At 45.6% G+C, this 15,852-nt stretch overlaps 2 protein-coding genes and 1 non-coding gene across 4 annotated transcripts in view; 2 read left to right on the top strand and 1 right to left on the bottom strand.

Moving 5' to 3' along the window:
* Positions 1-748: 748 nt before the first annotated feature.
* ssr3 (signal sequence receptor, gamma) lies at positions 749-4,445 on the top strand. The gene is made up of 5 exons (XM_055895053.1): positions 749-990; positions 1,447-1,573; positions 1,716-1,814; positions 3,005-3,136; positions 3,660-4,445. The coding sequence occupies exons 1-5, from the start codon at positions 858-860 to the stop codon at positions 3,724-3,726; spliced, it is 558 nt and encodes a 185-aa protein (XP_055751028.1). The 5' UTR covers positions 749-857; the 3' UTR covers positions 3,727-4,445.
* On the top strand, positions 3,273-3,401 carry LOC129832593 (small nucleolar RNA SNORA3/SNORA45 family). The gene has a single exon (XR_008755978.1). It is a non-coding gene; the product is annotated as a small nucleolar RNA SNORA3/SNORA45 family (small nucleolar RNA).
* A 2,237-nt stretch (positions 4,446-6,682) lies between the features above and the next one.
* Positions 6,683-15,852, bottom strand: part of kcnab1a (potassium voltage-gated channel subfamily A regulatory beta subunit 1a) — a 192,796-nt gene continuing 183,626 nt past the window's right edge. For both annotated transcript variants that reach the window (XM_055895049.1, XM_055895050.1), the window contains exons 9-14: positions 12,995-13,080; positions 9,494-9,614; positions 9,062-9,156; positions 8,497-8,617; positions 8,191-8,279; positions 6,683-7,931 (exon numbers count right to left, since the gene is read on the bottom strand). In XM_055895049.1, the coding sequence (XP_055751024.1) occupies positions 7,842-7,931; positions 8,191-8,279; positions 8,497-8,617; positions 9,062-9,156; positions 9,494-9,614; positions 12,995-13,080 (602 nt within the window). In that variant the 3' untranslated portion in view covers positions 6,683-7,841. The remainder of the gene's footprint in view (positions 7,932-8,190; positions 8,280-8,496; positions 8,618-9,061; positions 9,157-9,493; positions 9,615-12,994; positions 13,081-15,852) is intronic.

The raw sequence follows: 15,852 nt of genomic DNA, 5'->3' as shown, positions 1-15,852 counted from the left end.
CACTTACATCACATATAAAACAACAGATAAAACAGTACATTATATAACATTATTACACCACTACATATCTACAATACATAATGTTTAATACCACCACACAACAATATTACAATGTATGTGTGTAGTGTGTGTGTGTGTGTGTGTGTGTGTGTGTGTGTGTGTGTGTGTGTGTGTGTGTGTGTGTGTGTGTGTGTGTGTGTCTTCACAGTCCCCGTTGTTCAACAAGGTGTATTTTTACCTGTTTTTTCAAATCTGATTCTGCTGCTTCCATCAATTACCTGATGTGGAATAGAGTTCCATGTAGTCATGGCTCTATGCGGTACTGTGCACCTCCCTTAGTCTGGTCTGGACTTGTGAAGAGACCTCTTGCGGCATGTCTTGTGGGGTATGCATGTGTGTCTAAGCTGTGTGCTAGTAGTTTAAACACACAGCTTGGTACATTCAGCTTGTCAACACTTCTTACAAAAATAAGTAGCGATGACGTCAATCTCTCTGAGGGCAACACAACATTAGGAATGTGTTCTTAACGTTTTGTACACTGTGTCGATTGGGTATTTATTGCACTATTTGACCATAGACGAAGAGCGTCCTCAGGTGGTATGTTTTATCTATTTGTTTTCTCCACTTTTTTTTTCTTTTCAACAACCAGAACAGTAGGTGGCAATGCTCGTCATTTCCATTTACGATAGCCAAGGAGATCCCCACTGAAGAAAACTACAGCGACAACTTCCGTTCTAAAGACAGCTATTTCCGTGTTTGAGCTGACGCGTCGTTAGCGTTTTTCAAACCAGTTCTGCTCTTACGTGTCAGTCTTCTTTCACCGTAGAGCAAGAGACCGGTCGGTCACTTCGGGAACAATGGCACCTAAAAGTAGCAGCAAACAGCAATCCGAGGAAGACCTACTCCTCCAGGACTTCAGCCGAAACCTGTCTGCAAAGTCCTCCGCGCTTTTCTACGGCAATGCACTAATTGTGTCCGCAATTCCCATTTGTAAGTAGCAAGGCCAGACTGCTCATTGTATCAGAGATGCATTGCATTGGATGGAAATTCGACTACCGGTAGCAAGCCATCTTTTTACCTAACATAAATAACTTACGTGGCATAACGAGACATATATAGCTAGGTTTGCTAACCAACCTATGCCACGACTGGTTAATACATGTTACCCAGTTACTGTAACGTTTGCTACCTAGTTAGTATATGCCAGGTGAAGTTATCTAGTTAACTTACCTAACTAACGTTACTTGCTGAGATTGATATTGTGATTGTGTTTGGTATTAGCTACGTTATCCTAAACTTGATTATCTAACAGTCACCTCATTGTAGGTAACCAACGTTAGTTATTCTGTTCACTGTGGCACTACTATGTAATACTAACTATCACAAACAGAGTAATTATTACTTATGTGAACTCGCTGTTTGTTTTCTTTCCTTGTTGTGGTTCAGGGCTGTTCTGGAGGATCTGGCACATGGACCTGGTCCAGTCAGCGGTCCTGTATGGAGTCATGACGCTGGTCAGCACCTACCTGGTGGCCTTCGCCTACAAAAACGTCAAGTTTGTCCTCAAACACAAGTAAGTTTATCATACACACATGAACACTCACTTAAAACTATGCCCTCCGTGTTCTGCAATGCTTGGAAGTATGGTGAGTTTGTCATCGATCTGTAGTAGGTCGGTACCTAACTTCTAAATGTGCCTTATCTCTTGACCACAGAGTTGCCCAGAAGCGTGAGGATGCTGTCTCCAAGGAGGTGACAAGGAAACTCTCTGAGGCTGACAATCGCAAGATGTCTCGCAAGGAGAAGGATGAGAGGTCAGTCTGCCAGCCAGTCTGTGATTGGTCAATCACTCCTGAGTGGGTTACTGAGTTCTCTAGAAGACATTTCTTTCCCCTCTCAATTTCATGTTGTTGAAGCTGTAGGGGTCTCACCCAAACAGCTACCCCGGGCGCCAGTCTGTTTCTGGTCTCTTTAATATAGCCTGGGTGCCAGTCTGTTTCTGGTCTCTTTAATATAGCCTGGGGGCCAGTCTGTTTCTGGTCTCACCCAATCAGCTACCCCGGGCGCCAGTCTGTTTCTGGTCTCTTTAATATAGCCTGGGTGCCAGTCTGTGTCTGTTCTCTTTAATATAGCCTGGGTGCCAGTCTGTTTCTGGTCTCTTTAATATAGCCTGGGCGCCAGTCTGTTTCTGGTCTCACCCAATCAGCTACCCCGGGCGCCAGTCTGTTTCTGTTCTCTTTAATATAGCCTGGGTGCCAGTCTGTTTCTGGTCTCTTTAATATAGCCTGGGTGCCAGTCTGTTTCTGGTGTCTTTAATATAGCCTGGGTGCCAGTCTGTTCCTGGTGTCTTTAATATAGCCTGGGTGCCAGTCTGTTCCTGGTGTCTTTAATATAGCCTGGGTGCCAGTCTGTTCCTGGTCTCTTTAATATAGCCTGGGTTCCCGGCTTGTTTCTGGTCTCTTTAATATACCCTGGGTGCCAGTCTGTTCCTGGTCTCTTTAATATAGCCTGGGTTCCTGGCTTGTTTCTGGTCTCTTTAATATAGCCTGGGTTCCCGGATTGTTTCTGGTCTCTTTAATATAGCCTGGGTTCCTGGTCTCTTTAATATAGCCTGGGTTCCTGGTCTCTTTAATATAGCCTGGGTTCCCGGTCTCTTTAATATAGCCTGGGTTCCCGGTCTCTTTAATATAGCCTGGGTTCCCGGATTGTTTCTGGTCGTTTTAATATAGCCTGCGGGTCAGTCTGTTTCTGGTGTCTTGGCAACTCCTTATGGACTTTACATGTGAAATGGCTTGACAACAGAGTAGGTAAAAGCACAAACAGACCTGGGATCTGGCTAGTGAGATCAGATCTGGGATCTGGCTACCAAACACCATGCTTACCCATTAAACCCTATTCTCAAATACATGCGCAAATGGTTGAACTCTTCCTTCCCTATGTTAGGGTCCTGTGTAAGGAGGAGCTAGCTGACTGACTGATAAACCCTTCTCCTCCCTATGTTAAGGATCCTGTGGAAAAAGAACGAGGTAGCTGATTATGAGGCAACCACCTTCTCCATCTTCTATAACAACACTCTGTTCCTGGTCCTCGTCATCATCGCCTCCTTCTTCCTGCTGAAGAACTTCAACCCCACCGTGTATCCTATTTAAGCACATTCATCCACAATTTAACCAGACAGGTAAAGTTTCAGTAGAAACTATGGATGCTTTACTAAAGCTGAAAATAGATGGATGTTCCTTTACTAATAAATAATAGTTATTTTACTAATAATGATTGAGGCTAGACTCACATCCTGGCATTCTCATTGTCCTGTTGTGATATAGTACTCGTGGAGGAAACTTCTTTGCTTATTCATTGGCGGTAGTCTGTGGCCTAGCCAATCACTGGTTTGGTTCAAATACAGATTTTGTATTGAATCTTCAGGTTGCCACAGCTGTATTCTATTTACATGTCTGGATTGCTGTTTACTTCTGGCTGAAAAATGTCTGAAGTGGGTGGGGTTGAGGGGAGATGCTGAAATCTGTGTGTAGGAGATTCTTATTGCTCACCCATATGCGGTAAGTACGGTATGTAGCTAAGCCTGATGCGTTATTCGATCGCACTACTTGCCTGCCATTTCCTCCAAGATATGTTTTTTTCCTTAACTCATTGTTCCCCAGTAACTACATCCTGTCCATCAGTGCCTCATCTGGCCTCATCGCCCTGCTGTCCACCGGATCCAAGTAAAGGAGGAAAGAAAGAAATTAACAATTGAGAAGAGGGTTTGGGTCAGGGAGGGCTGGGGTGAAGCTAGGAGGAGGGTTTGGGTCAGGGAGGGCTGGGGTGAAGCTAGGAGGAGGATTTGGGTCAGGGAGGGCTGGGGTGAAGCTAGGAGGAGGGTTTGGGTCAGGGAGGGCTGGGGTGAAGCTAGGTGGAGGGTTTGGGTCAGGGAGAGCTGGGGTGAAGCTAGAAGTAGGGAATGGGGTTTGGGTCAGGGAGGGCTGGGGTGAAGCTAGGAGGAGGGTTTGGGTCAGGGAGGGCTGGGGTGAAGCTAGGTGGAGGGTTTGGGTCAGGGAGAGCTGGGGTGAAGCTAGAAGTAGGGAATGGGGTTTGGGTCAGGGAGGGCTGGGGTGAAGCTAGGTGGAGGGTTTGGGTCAGGGAGAGCTGGGGTGAAGCTAGAAGTAGGGAATGGGGTTTGGGTCAGGGAGGGCTGGGGTGAAGCTAGGAGGAGGGAATGGGGTTTGGGTCAGGGAGGGCTGGGGTGACGCTAAGAGGAGGGAATGGGGTTTGGGTCAGGGAGGGCTGGGGTGAAGCTTGGATATTTTTTTGTAATGATTGAGAGAAGGAGAATTAAAATAATAATCATATAATTTCAGCTGTAAGTCTTCATGAAATAATGTCTGGAGGTTACTCCAGGTCACTCGGTCCTTCACATTTTGTACTAATTAAAGTGGCCAGATCAAGAACCAGTGTGTGTGTGGTTATTATTGTCAACCAGCAAATAATCAAGAAACTGATTTACATTTCCAGGAATGAAAAACCAATAGATTTCATCAGCATTATGCATTTATTAATCAAGTGTCATATTACTTTTTACACTGAATGAGAATATAAACACATGTGAAGTGTTTTCATGAGCTGAAATGGATCCCAGAAATGTTCCATACAAACAAAAAGCTGATTTCTCTCAAATGTTGTGGCAAATTTGTTTACCTTCCTGTTAGTGAGCATTTCTCCTTTGCCAAGATAATCCTTCCACCTGAAAGGTGTGGCATATCAAGAAGCTCATTCAACAGCATAATCATTACACAGATGCACCTTGTGCTGTGGACAAAAGGCCACTCTAAAATGTGCTGCTTTTTCACACAACACAATGTCATGTTTTGAGGGTGCGTGCAATTGGCATGCTGACTGCAGGAATGTCCACGAGCTGTTGCCAGAGTTATTAATTCAATGTTAATTTCTCTACCGTAAACCGCCTCCGTTGTTTTAGAGAATTTGGCAGTACGTCCAACCGGCCTCATAACACAGACCACGTGTATGGTGTTGTGTAGGTGAGAGGTTTTCTGAGTGTCCCATGGTGGAGTTATGGTATGGACACGCATAAGCTACGGACAAAACACATTTGCATTTTATCGATGGCAAGTTTAATGCACAAACATACTGTGACGAGATCCTGAGACCCATTGTCGTGTCATTCATCTGCCGCCATCGCCTCATGTTTCAGAATGATAATGTATGGCCCCATGTCATAAGGATCTGTACACAATTCCTGGAAGCTGAAAATGTCCCAGTTCTTCCATCGCCTGCATATCCACCAGACTTGTCACCCATTGAGCATGTTTGGGATGCTCTGGATCGACGTCTACGACAGCGTGTTCCAGTTCCCGCCAATATCCAGCAACTCCGCACAGCCATTGAAAAGGAGTGGGACAACATTACACAGCTACATGAGGCAAATGGTGGTTACACCCAGATACTGACTGGTTTTCTGATCCAACACCTTTTATCTGTGACAATTATCAACAACAGTCACCCACGCAGCATCGTTACCCATCGCGCCACAAAAGCCACGGCGAACAACTACTTCAGGTCTCAGAGCGGGTGATGTCACCGATCGAAACACTATTAGCGTGCACCAGCGCTAACTAGCTAGCCATTTCACATCGGTTACAGATGCATATCTGTATACCCAGTCATATGAAATCCATAGATTAGGGCCTCATTTTTAAAAAAAAAATTCAATTGATTGATTTCCGTGTATGAACTGTTACTCGGTCAAATCTGAAACTGTTGTGTTTATATTCTTGTTCTATATATATATACGCTATTTACAGAGAGGTCACTGTTCTCATGGCAGGATAGGAAATACGTACATTAATGATCAGGATAGATGGATGGACACTGATGTTTATGTCAGTAATATAGTTCAGGGTGTCCCAAACTCAGTCCCACCCACCCACCCACAGGTGCACGTTTTGGTTTTTGCTCTAGCACCACACAGCTAATTGAAATCGCCAACTCCTCGTCAAGCTGTGAGGATTTGAATGAACTGTGTAGGACTAGGGCAGAAGAACAAAAATGCACGCAGAGGGAGATCCAGGACAGAGGTTGGGAAACCCTGATTTATAGTTGGTAAATCCTCTCTTCTGATAACTTTACATACCGTAGAAAACAACACTTTTATAAAGGTCTGATATCTTTTAATGCAGTAGTTTACATTGTCCGTCTGGGCTAAATGGGTAAACCCAGGAGCGGAGCTGGACTTGGATCAGCACCAACCAGCCATGTAGTGCTGAGAGAGGAGAAACAGTAGAACACTATTTACACAATACTTATAGGTTATTTATAGAATACTTATAGGTTATTTATAGATTTCTTATGGGTTATTTATAGAATACTTATAGGTTATTTATAGATTAGTTATAGGTTATTTATAGAATACTCTAGGTTATTTATAGATTACTTATAGGTTATTTATAGAATACTTATAGGTTATTTATAGATTACTTATAGGTTATTTATAGAATACTCTAGGTTATTTATAGAATACTCTAGGTTATTTATAGAATATTTAGGTTATTTATAGAATACTTATAGGTTATTTATAGAATACTTAAAGGTTATTTATAGATTACTTATAGGTTATTTATAGAATACTTTAGTTTCATCTGCAACAAAGGGGGCTTGAGGTCTGTTCTGCTTACGTTACAAGGTTTGCCCCATAAAGTTTAATATATACACCCCTGAAAGACAAAAAAATTCAAACACACAGAATAAACTTACTTTCACGTACTATTATAGAATAGATATAGGCCTTTACATCTTTCTAAATACTTCACCTATCTTTCAACATACTTCACCTATCTTTCACATTATCTAACAAGCAACACCCACAGGTAACATTGGTCTGGTGGGAGGTTATGTCACAGAGTGGCTTGTGCTATCCCAGATTCCCGTCAGCAACCAAAGATGCAGGTTCAAATTACAGGCCGGAGGAGGAGAGGCAGGATTCTCCTCTATGGATGCAGACAGAGAGTATACAGTACAGTACAGGAGGCCACCTGCTCACTCAGACAGACAGACACTATACAGAACAGTAGGCCACTGGGAGAATCTTAATTGCGTTTTCTTGACTCCCCGCGTCCTCTTTCCTCGCCTCCTTCTCAAAACGTATTGGATGAGAAAGTCAGAGGTCCCTCCCCTCGAACATTCTCAATGGGTTTTGAGAAGGAGGCGAGGAGAGAGGACGCGAGGAGTATGCAATTGAGATTCTCCTGCGCTCTCTCACTAAGAATCTTTTGAAGATATTGGATAGCAGTTTCTCATACGACCAAATGGGGGCGACAACATGCACATTCTTCCCCTCACAGACAGAACAAATGCCTGTCGCTGAAACTCACTGTCCCAGGGTGCTTTGCTTTGCGAGGTCAAACAGGGGTCAAATGCAGTATACTGGCTTGAGAGAGGAGTCTGTTTTCAAAATGCATTGTGAAAGACGTTTATGGTATATACTAAGTATTATCCCCTTTCTGTGTTGTTTTGTATAATGTGCCTTTAAAGAGAAAGTCCAGGCACACCAGAGAGGGGAAGCATGCTTCTACCTGGTTAATAAACTCAGGAGTCAGAAAATCTACTGATAAGAGTAAGCTGAGCTGAAAGCTGGTCTAGGCAGAGGGTTAGCAGGGTTAGGCTGAACTGAGCTTGGTTACACTGGGCTAAGAAGGCTGGGGCTGAGCTGAGCAGGCCTGAACTGGGCTGGATTAGACTGAGCTGAAACCCCATGGAGGCTGAGCCCAAGTGGTTGGTGGATCTGGATCCACAGTGGTTGTACAGTAGTGGTTCTGCTTCCTCCTGGGTGTCTAGGAGCGATACTCCTTCTTACTGTAAGGCTTGTTCCCCAGTATGCGATCGATGTCCGACACCACATGAGACGTCATTTTAGGAAGGAACTGTGGAAAATAGCAGAATGTGTGAGGACATGTTTTCCTACGTTTTCAGACACACAATGATCCTGACAAACCACCAGGAAAACAAGGCATTTCATTTTTTCATGTCCTGAATTTGTTAAAATGTTATTTTATACTTAAGAGGTTTTAGGGTTAGGAATTAGGGTCGGAAATTAGGGTGCGATTTAGGAGTTTGGGAAAATAGGATTTTGAATGGGAATACATTTTTACTCCTCAAAAGTGTGTCTGTCTGCGTTTTTACCTGTATGGCACCTAGGTTCTCCGTTAGCTGCTCTGGACTGGAGGATCCCAGGAGGACTGAGCTCACCCCCTCGCTCCTCAAACACCAGGCTAGGGAAGGAGAGAAAGAAGGAGGGAGGAAATGAGAGAGCGGAGGACAGTTATGGGTTGTTTAATCTAGTGTGACATTAATGGAATTCCTCATAGAAATGTGAATGTACTGTTGGCATCCACATGGTGGCGCTCTACCATCATTAATAGTAAAGTCCTGAAACAAAGTAGTGTGCGTGTGTGTGTGTGATTGCACGCCCATGCTCCTCTCTCTCACCCACGGCCAGCTGTGGGAGAGTACAGCCCAGCTTCTCAGCGATGTGTCCCAGCTCCTTCAGCTTAGCCTGCTGTTTCCTCCCATCCTCACTCACTATCTTCTCCTTTAACCACTGGTACGACTGCAGAGAGAGAGACAGAGAGAGAAGAGAAAAGAGGGAGAGAGAAGAGAAAAGAGAGAGAGAGAGGAGAGAAAGAGAGAGCGACAGGAAACGAGTGGAGAGGGAGAGAGAGAGACGGAGATAGAGAGACAGAGAGAGTGGAGAGAGAGAGAGAAAGACAGAGAGAGAGGGAGAGAGAGAGGGAGAGATAGAGACAGAGAGAGAGAGAGAGAGGGAGAGAGGGAGAGAGAGAGAGAGAGAGAGAGAGAGAGAGGTGGCAGTGGATCAGCCAGGTCGCTCAAGGCGGTATTCAACGTCCGTCCAGGTACCCAGGATGTTGACAGATGACTTAATGGGTATAAGCGGATGGGTGAAGCCGCGTGCTCCGGCTTGGCACTTTTGTTTGAGGAATGTCGGATTCTGCAGTGAGACTGTGAGAGGTTGTTGAGTGGATACAGGGCCTACCTTCATGGATGCCCTGGAGGTTTCTGGGATGCCGTTCTGGTACTTCCCTGTGATGATGCCACAGGCCAGCGGAGACCACGTCATTGCCCCAACACCTGTCACCATGGAGACCAGAGGGAATGTGGGAACAGAGAGGGAAGGAGTGAGTGACAGATAACTGTGAGATCTATTATCACTGTCAATCAGACAGACACCAATCAGACGCTCTGAGGACATCATGAAATCCCCGGTCTGAACCCCAGCAGATGTTAGGGGAGTGGAGGGCTCAGGAGGATGTTATCATATCACTTTATTACAATCATCAATCATATAAGGATTGATTATGTATGTATCCACTGATTAGAACCCCGCAGCAGATGGGAGGATGGTTGTGTGAACCTCCAGCATTGGTGAGAGAAGGGGGCGTGACCAGCCTGGATGATTGACACATGCCTATCTTGTGGTAGAGTTCTGGAAGCTGGACCTCCACCTTCTCCCTCTGGAAGAGATGGTACTCAGCCTGCTCACACACCGGAGGGATCAGGTTAAACTGTCTGGCCACAGAGTACGCCTCCTAGAGAGAGAGAGAGAGAGAGAGAGAGAGAGAGAGAGAGAGAGGAGAGAGAGAGAGAGAGAGAGAGGAGAGAGAGAGAGAGAGAGAGAGAGAGAGAGAGAGGAGAGAGAGAGAGAGAGAGAGAGAGAGAGAGAGAGAGAGAGAGAGAGAGAGAGAGAGAGAGAGAGAGAGAGAGAGAGAGAGAGAGAGAGAGAGAGAGAGAGAGAGAGGAGAGAGAGAGAGAGAGAGAGAGAGAGAGAGAGAGAGAGGAGAGAGAGAGAGAGGAGAGAGGGGAGAGAGAGAGAGGAGGAGAGGAGAGAGAGAGAGAGAGAGAGAGAGAGAGAGAGAGAGAGAGAGAGAGAGAGAGAGAGAGAGAGAGAGAGGAGAGAGGAAGAGAGAGAGAGAGAGAGAGAGAGAGAGAGAGAGAGAGAGAGAGAGAGAGAGAGAGAGAGAGTTGGATCGAGAGAGAGAGAGAGTTGGATCGAGAGAGAGAGAGAGAGAGAGAGAGAATTGGATCGAGAGAGAGAGAATTGGATCGAGAGAGAGAGAATTGGATCGAGAGAGAGAGAATTGGATCGAGAGAGAGAGAGAGAGAGAGAGATTGGATCGAGAGAGAGAGAGAGAATTGGATCGAGAGAGAGAGAGAGGAGAGAGAGAGAGAGAGAGAGAGAGAGAGAGAGAGAGAGGAGAGAGAGAGAGAGAGAGAGAGAGAGAGAGTTTGATCGAGAGAGAGAGAGAGAGAGAGAGAGAGAATTGGATCGAGAGAGAGAGAATTGGATCGAGAGAGAGAGAATTGGATCGAGAGAGAGAGAATTGGATCGAGAGAGAGAGAGAGAGAGAGAATTGGATCGAGAGAGAGAGAGAGAGAATTGGATCGAGAGAGAGAGAGAGAGAATTGGATCGAGAGAGAGAGAGAGAGAATTGGATTGTGAGAGAGAGAGAGAGAGAGAGAGAGAGAGAGAGAGAGAGAGAGAGAGAGAGAGAGAGAGAGAATTGGATCGAGAGAGAGAGAGAGAGAGAGAATTGGATCGAGAGAGAGAGAGAGAGAGAGGAGAGAGAGAGTGTTTTTTGAAGAGATGGGGAGAGGGATTCTAATCAGAATTCATGAATTATACTGTTTTCAGCTCATTTAGATTAGTCTATATTTCACACACCAATCCACTTGCCTCGCATATCTATGTTTCCATATGTGCGTTTGCAAAGAGAAATGCCACAGAAAAGACATGTACAGTTCTCATTGCTTTCTTAAACATTAGCATAACCACTTTTATCTGCTCCAGTCCTGTAGCTGTGGTGGGCCTGGTTTGCCTCTCTGTTCCCCTGTCTGTGTTATAGTGCCTCTCTGTTCCCCTGTCTGTGTTATAGTGCCTCTCTGTTCCCCTGTCTGTGTTATAGTGCCTCTCTGTTCCCCTGTCTGTGTTATAGTGCCTCTCGGCTCCCCTGTCTGTGTTATAGTGCCTCTCTGTTCCCCTGTCTGTGTTATAGTGCCTCTCTGTTCCCCTGTCTGTGTTATAGTGCCTCTCTGTTCCCCTGTCTGTGTTATAGTGCCTCTCTGTTCCCCTGTCTGTGTTATAGTGCCTCTCGGCTCCCCTGTCTGTGTTATAGTGCCTCTCTGTTCCCCTGTCTGTGTTATAGTGCCTCTCTGTTCCCCTGTCTGTGTTATAGTGCCTCTCTGTTCCCCTGTCTGTGTTATAGTGCCTCTCTGTTCCCCTGTCTGTGTTATAGTGCCTCTCGGCTCCCTGTCTGTGTTATAGGTTTCTCTCTGTTCCCCTGTCTGTGTTATAGTGCCTCTCTGTTCCCCTGTCTGTGTTATAGTGCCTCTCTGTTCCCCTGTCTGTGTTATAGTGCCTCTCTGTTCCCCTGTCTGTGTTATAGTGCCTCTCTGTTCCCCTGTCTGTGTTATAGTGCCTCTCTGTTCCCCTGTCTGTGTTATAGTGCCTCTCTGTTCCCCTGTCTGTGTTATAGTGCCTCTCGGCTCCCCTGTCTGTGTTATAGTTTCTCTCTGTTCCCCTGTCTGTGTTATAGTGCCTCTCTGTTCCCCTGTCTGTGTTATAGTGCCTCTCTGTTCCCCTGTCTGTGTTATAGTGCCTCTCTGTTCCCCTGTCTGTGTTATAGTGCCTCTCTGTTCCCCTGTCTGTGTTATAGTGCCTCTCGGCTCCCCTGTCTGTGTTATAGTGCCTCTCGGCTCCCCTGTCTGTGTTATAGTGCCTCTCGGCTCCCCTGTCTGTGTTATAGTGCCTCTCGGCTCCCCTGTCTGTGTTATAGTGCCTCTCGGCTCCTCTGTCTGTGTTATACCACTGCATTATACATACCGTCTGAATTACAGCGCTTTCATCTGAGCTGCTACACTACAAAATTCACCCTAATCACAATCAACACATCATCACGAGCAGCGCTTAACACAGACTGGCGGAGAACGAGAGGAAAAGGACGAGAGGTTGTTGACAACAGAAAAGCCTGGGGATGCTTTAGCAATCAGTCATTATCAGGCTTCATTCAGGACATGTAGTCAGCCACCACCTTTCCTATCCTCTCCCTTCTCCTCCAAATCAGCCAGGACATAAAAAGGTCCACATACAGACAGCCTGTCCCCCCCCCCAGTCTCCACCGTGTTTCAGCACACAAACAAGAGGCTCCGAGGCTCTCTCTGAGGCTCTCTCTGATGCTCTCTCTGATGCTCTCTCTGATGCTCTCTCTGAGGCTCTCTCTGAGGGTCTGAGGCTCTCTCCGAGGCTCTCTCTGATGCTCTCTCTGAGGTTCTGAGGCTCTCTCTGATACTCTCTCTGAGGCTCTCTCTGAGGTTCTCTCTGAGGCTCTCTCTGAGGCTCTCTCTGAGGCTCTCTCTGATGCTCTCTCTGAGGCTCTCTCTGAGGCTCTCTCTGATGCTCTCTCTGAGGCTCTCTCTGAGGCTCTCTCTGAGGTTCTGAGGCTCTCTTGGAGGCTCTCTCTGAGGTTCTGAGGCTCTCTCCGAGGCTCTCTCCGAGGCTCTCTCCGAGGCTCTCTCTGAGGCTCTCTCTGAGGTTCTGAGGCTCTCTCTGAGGTTCTCTCTGAGGCTCTCTCTGAGGCTCTCTCTGAGGCTCTCTCTGAGGCTCTCTCTGAGGCTCTCTCCGAGGCTCTCTCCGAGGCTCTCTCTGATGCTCTCTCTGAGGCTCTCTCTGAGGTTCTGAGGCTCTCTTGGAGGCTCTCTCTGAGGTTCTGAGGCTCTCTTGGAGGCTCTCTCGGAGGCTCTATCGGAGGCCACCACATATTATTTACTGCCTTTGCGGGCTCACAGACTTGCTGTATGAGCCTGATCTGTAATGAGAGTTTTTGAGTGAAGATTGTGTGAGGACTGTAGAGAGGTTTTGTCACATGGGCTACGGGTCAGGGGTTAGGGGTCAAAGGTCATAGGGTTAACTCACCATGATCTCCATGGCTGTCCATCGAGACGTCCCCCAGTACATGGACATCCCCTGGTTGATCACATACGTCATGGCTCTCACAATCTCTGAGGAGATAAGGACATCAATCAATCAATCTTCCATTCCTGTGGCGGTCCTCATGAGAGACAGTTTCATCATAACTCTTGATAGTCTTTGCGACGGCAATGTTCCGTATTGACTGACATTCATGTCTTAAAGTAATGATGGACCGTTGTTTCTCTTTGCTTATTTGAGCTGTTCTTGCCATAATATGGACTCCGTCTTTTACCAAATAGGGCTATCTTCTGTATACCAATCCTACCTTGTCACAACACAACTGATCGGCCCAAATGCATTAAGAAGGAAAGAAATTCCATAATTGAAATGCATTCCAGGTGACTACCTCATGAAGCTGGTTGAGAGAATGCCAAGAGTGTGCAAAGCTGTCATCAAGGCAAAGGGTGGCTACTTTGAAGAATCTCAAATATAAAATATATTTTGATTTGTTTAACACTTCTTTGCTTACTACATAGTTTACTACATAGTTATGATGTCTTCACTATTATTCTACAATGTAGAAAATAGTTTTAAAAAATGTGTACATATACTGTTGTACATATACTGTATATAAGAGGAGACTGGAGGGTGGAGCTGTAGGAGGATAGGCTCATTGTAATGTCTGGAATGGAATGAATGGAATGGAGTCAAACATGTCGTTTCCATATGTTTGATGTGTTTGACTGCGTTCCATTCATTCCATTCCAGCCATTACAATGAGCCCGTCCTCTTGCTCCTCCCACCAGCATCAATATAATATATACATATGTATATATACCACCAGGGGGAACTGTAGTCTTCCTGCCTGGGTTGTACTACTGGACTGGCAATGACCCAACTATCCCTGAAGGCCACCTATCCATTCCCAGAGCCTTCTCTCTCTCCTCCTGACAATACCTTCCTTCACACTTCTCTAATGAGCCCGCTGATGACCAGGGACAGGCTAAAGTGCTAACGTGCTACAAAACCATCAGTACATTATTAATGAAGCAATTAGCTCCAACAATAGCATCTGGACTAGAACACACTATGAAGGGAGCCTTAGATGTTATTGTTCTCAGCTTTGAGGAGTGGGTACCTATCAGGACCAGGGGAGGGGGAACGATGAGGGAAAGTACAGAGAGAGAGAGAAGAAGAAGCTCTACCTTAAGATAGCCCGAGCGGGTCAGACCAGACCTCTTCATTACATAAACCCACAGACGAGCAACCACAAGTGTAAAGTCAACCTCCCAGCACAGAGTACTACTTCCTCATTGAAATGAGGGCTATATTCACCCAGCTGGAGGTAAGGCAGGTGGAGCTGGAACAGCAGGTGATAACTAGACCTGGAGGTGTAGAGAGACATATCTGCACTCTGGAGGGACACATCTACAAGAGAAAGAGATGGAGGAGGAGAAGAACAAAGCACTAGAGGAGAGGATCAGACTGCTGGAGGAGAGGGTGAGGGAGATGGCGTGTGAGAACAACCCATTTGAGAGGTGGCCACACCCGCAGAGAAGCCAGCAGAACAGCCCACCTCAGCTCCCTACAAAAGTCTCGACACCACAGCAGAACAGCCCACCCCAGACCCTGACCATAGAGTCGACATCACAGCAGAACAGTCCACAACAGACCCTGACCATAGCGTTGACAATACAGCAGAACAGCCCACCCCAGACCCTGACCATAGAGTCGACATCACAGCAGAACAGTCCACAACAGACCCTGACCATAGCGTTGACAATACAGCAGAACAGTCCACCCCAGACCCTGACCATAGCGTCGACATCACAACAGGACAGTCCACCCCAGACCCTGACCATAGCGTCGACAACACTAACACTAAAATACACAAAAATAATATAAAATGGTAGTAAATAATAATATAAATGAAGAAAATAATGCAAAAATAACAATAAAATATAACAGACAATAGTAGAAATATAATAGATATAAAAGGCTAAACATGAAAAATGAAAAACGAATCTAACTATCACCATTACATCAGTACTACAACTACCATCTTCATTACTACTATTCACATCAAATCAAAACACATTTTATTGGTTCTCTGCGGGTGTAGAGAAATGCTTGTGCTTCTAGCTCCGACAGTGTACTAATATGGGGTGGCAGGTAGCCTAGTGGTTAGAGCATTGGGCCAGTAACCGAAAGTGCCAGACATGTAAACATTAGTAAAGTTCCATTCCTAGTCTATGCCTATATGCAGCAGCCTCTAATGTGCTACTGATGGTACCGGATGTGTACCAAACTCACTAAAAGTGGCAGTAATAAAGCCTCTCTTGAAAAAGCCAAACCTTGACCCAGAAAATATAACAAACTATCGGCCTATATTTGTCCTCTGACAAACCAACTGTACATTTCGGTATTCCTCAAGGTTCCGTTTTAGGTTCCACTATTGTTTTCACTATATATTTTACCTCATGGGGATGTCATTCGAAAACATAATGTTAACTTTCACTGCTATGCGGATGACACACAGCTGTACATTTCAATGAAACATGGGGAAGCCCCAAAATTGCCCTCGCTAGAAGCCTGTGTTTCAGACATAAGGAAGTGGATGGCTGAAAACGTTCTACTTTTAAACTCGGAAATAAACAGAGATGCTTGTTATAGGTCCCAAGAAACAAAGAGATCTTCTGTTAAATCTGACAATTAATATTGATGGTTGTAAAGTCGTCTCAAATAAAACTGTGAAGGACCTCGGCATTACTCTGGACCCTGATCTCTCTTTTGACGAACATATCAAGACTGTTTCAAGGACAGCTTTTTTCCATCTACGTAATATTGCAAAATCAGAATTT

Source organism: Salvelinus fontinalis, chromosome 33 (genome assembly GCF_029448725.1).
Source record: "Salvelinus fontinalis isolate EN_2023a chromosome 33, ASM2944872v1, whole genome shotgun sequence".
NCBI lineage: Eukaryota > Metazoa > Chordata > Actinopteri > Salmoniformes > Salmonidae > Salvelinus > Salvelinus fontinalis.
Note: the sequence above shows the minus strand (reverse complement) of the source record. Positions and strands in the feature narration are given on the sequence as shown.